Source organism: Merops nubicus, unplaced genomic scaffold (assembly GCF_000691845.1).
Source record: "Merops nubicus isolate BGI_N331 unplaced genomic scaffold, ASM69184v1 scaffold27672, whole genome shotgun sequence".
Classification (NCBI taxonomy): Eukaryota; Metazoa; Chordata; class Aves; order Coraciiformes; family Meropidae; genus Merops; species Merops nubicus.
In genome coordinates this window covers 1,000-1,937 of record NW_008591998.1, presented here as the reverse complement: position 1 = coordinate 1,937, position 938 = coordinate 1,000, and the positions used below count along the sequence as shown (strand labels likewise).

Genomic DNA, 938 nt, shown 5'->3' with positions numbered 1-938 from the left:
CGAACCTGACGCCATTTTCTGCTCCCAGCTTGAACGTCTCCATCGAGTGCCGCCGCGTCTCCGGGCTGGATCCCACCACCCTGGAATGGGCTTTTGAGCTCACCAAGACCAACATGCAGGCACTGTGAGTGTCTCTCCTCTTCCCCCAGCCCCAATTCTCCACCTTTTCACCCCAAAATCGTTGAGGTGGCCAAAAATTCCTCGTGGGGGGGGGGGTTGGCGACCGGAGCGCTGGGAGTTTTCTCATGGGATTGTGACTTTGGGGTTGTTTGGGCTTTTTTATTTACCTTTCTTGAAATTATTGGAGGTTTTCTTGCCAAAATCATGGGAATTGGAGTTTTCTGCCCCAAATTGTTGGGGTTAGTTTTTTTCCTTCAAAATTATTGAGGTTTTTTCTCCCCAAATCATTGGGATTGGTTTTTTTTCTCCCCAAATCATTGGGGTTGGTTCTTTTCTCCCCCCAAAATCATTGGGGTTGATTTTTTTCCTCCCTAAATCATCTGGATTGTTTTTTTTTTCTCCCCAAATTATTTGGAATTGGCTTTTTTTCCTCCCCAAATCACTCAGGTATCATTTTCCTCCCCAGTATCATTGGAGTTTGCTTTTTCCTCTCCAAAATCCTTGAATTTTCTTTCTCCCAAAATCATTTTTTTCTCCCCAAAAATCATTTTTTTCTCCCCAAAAATCATTTTTTTCTCCCCAAAAATCATTTTTTTCCCCCCCAAAATCATTTTTTTCTCCCCAAAATCATTTTTTCTTCCCCAAATCTTTTTTTTTCTCCCTAAATCTTTTTTTTTTTCTTCTCAAGTCACTGATATTTGGGTTTTTTTTTTCCTTTGGGCTATTTTTTTTTCCTCTTGAGATGATTTGATGGGGGGGTTTTTCTCCCCAGAATGTTGCTTTCCTCCCCAAAATGTTGCTTTCCTCCCCAAAATGTT

The 938-nt window shown here is 41.7% G+C and overlaps 1 protein-coding gene across 1 annotated transcript in view; it reads left to right on the top strand.

Moving 5' to 3' along the window:
- Positions 1 to 23: 23 nt before the first annotated feature.
- The window catches only part of NAA40 (N(alpha)-acetyltransferase 40, NatD catalytic subunit), a gene marked incomplete at both ends in the record, with an annotated part of 1,843 nt that continues 928 nt past the window's right edge, over positions 24 to 938 (top strand). The window contains one exon of the mRNA XM_008935027.1: positions 24 to 124. Within this exon, the coding sequence (XP_008933275.1) occupies positions 24 to 124 (101 nt within the window). The remainder of the gene's footprint in view (positions 125 to 938) is intronic.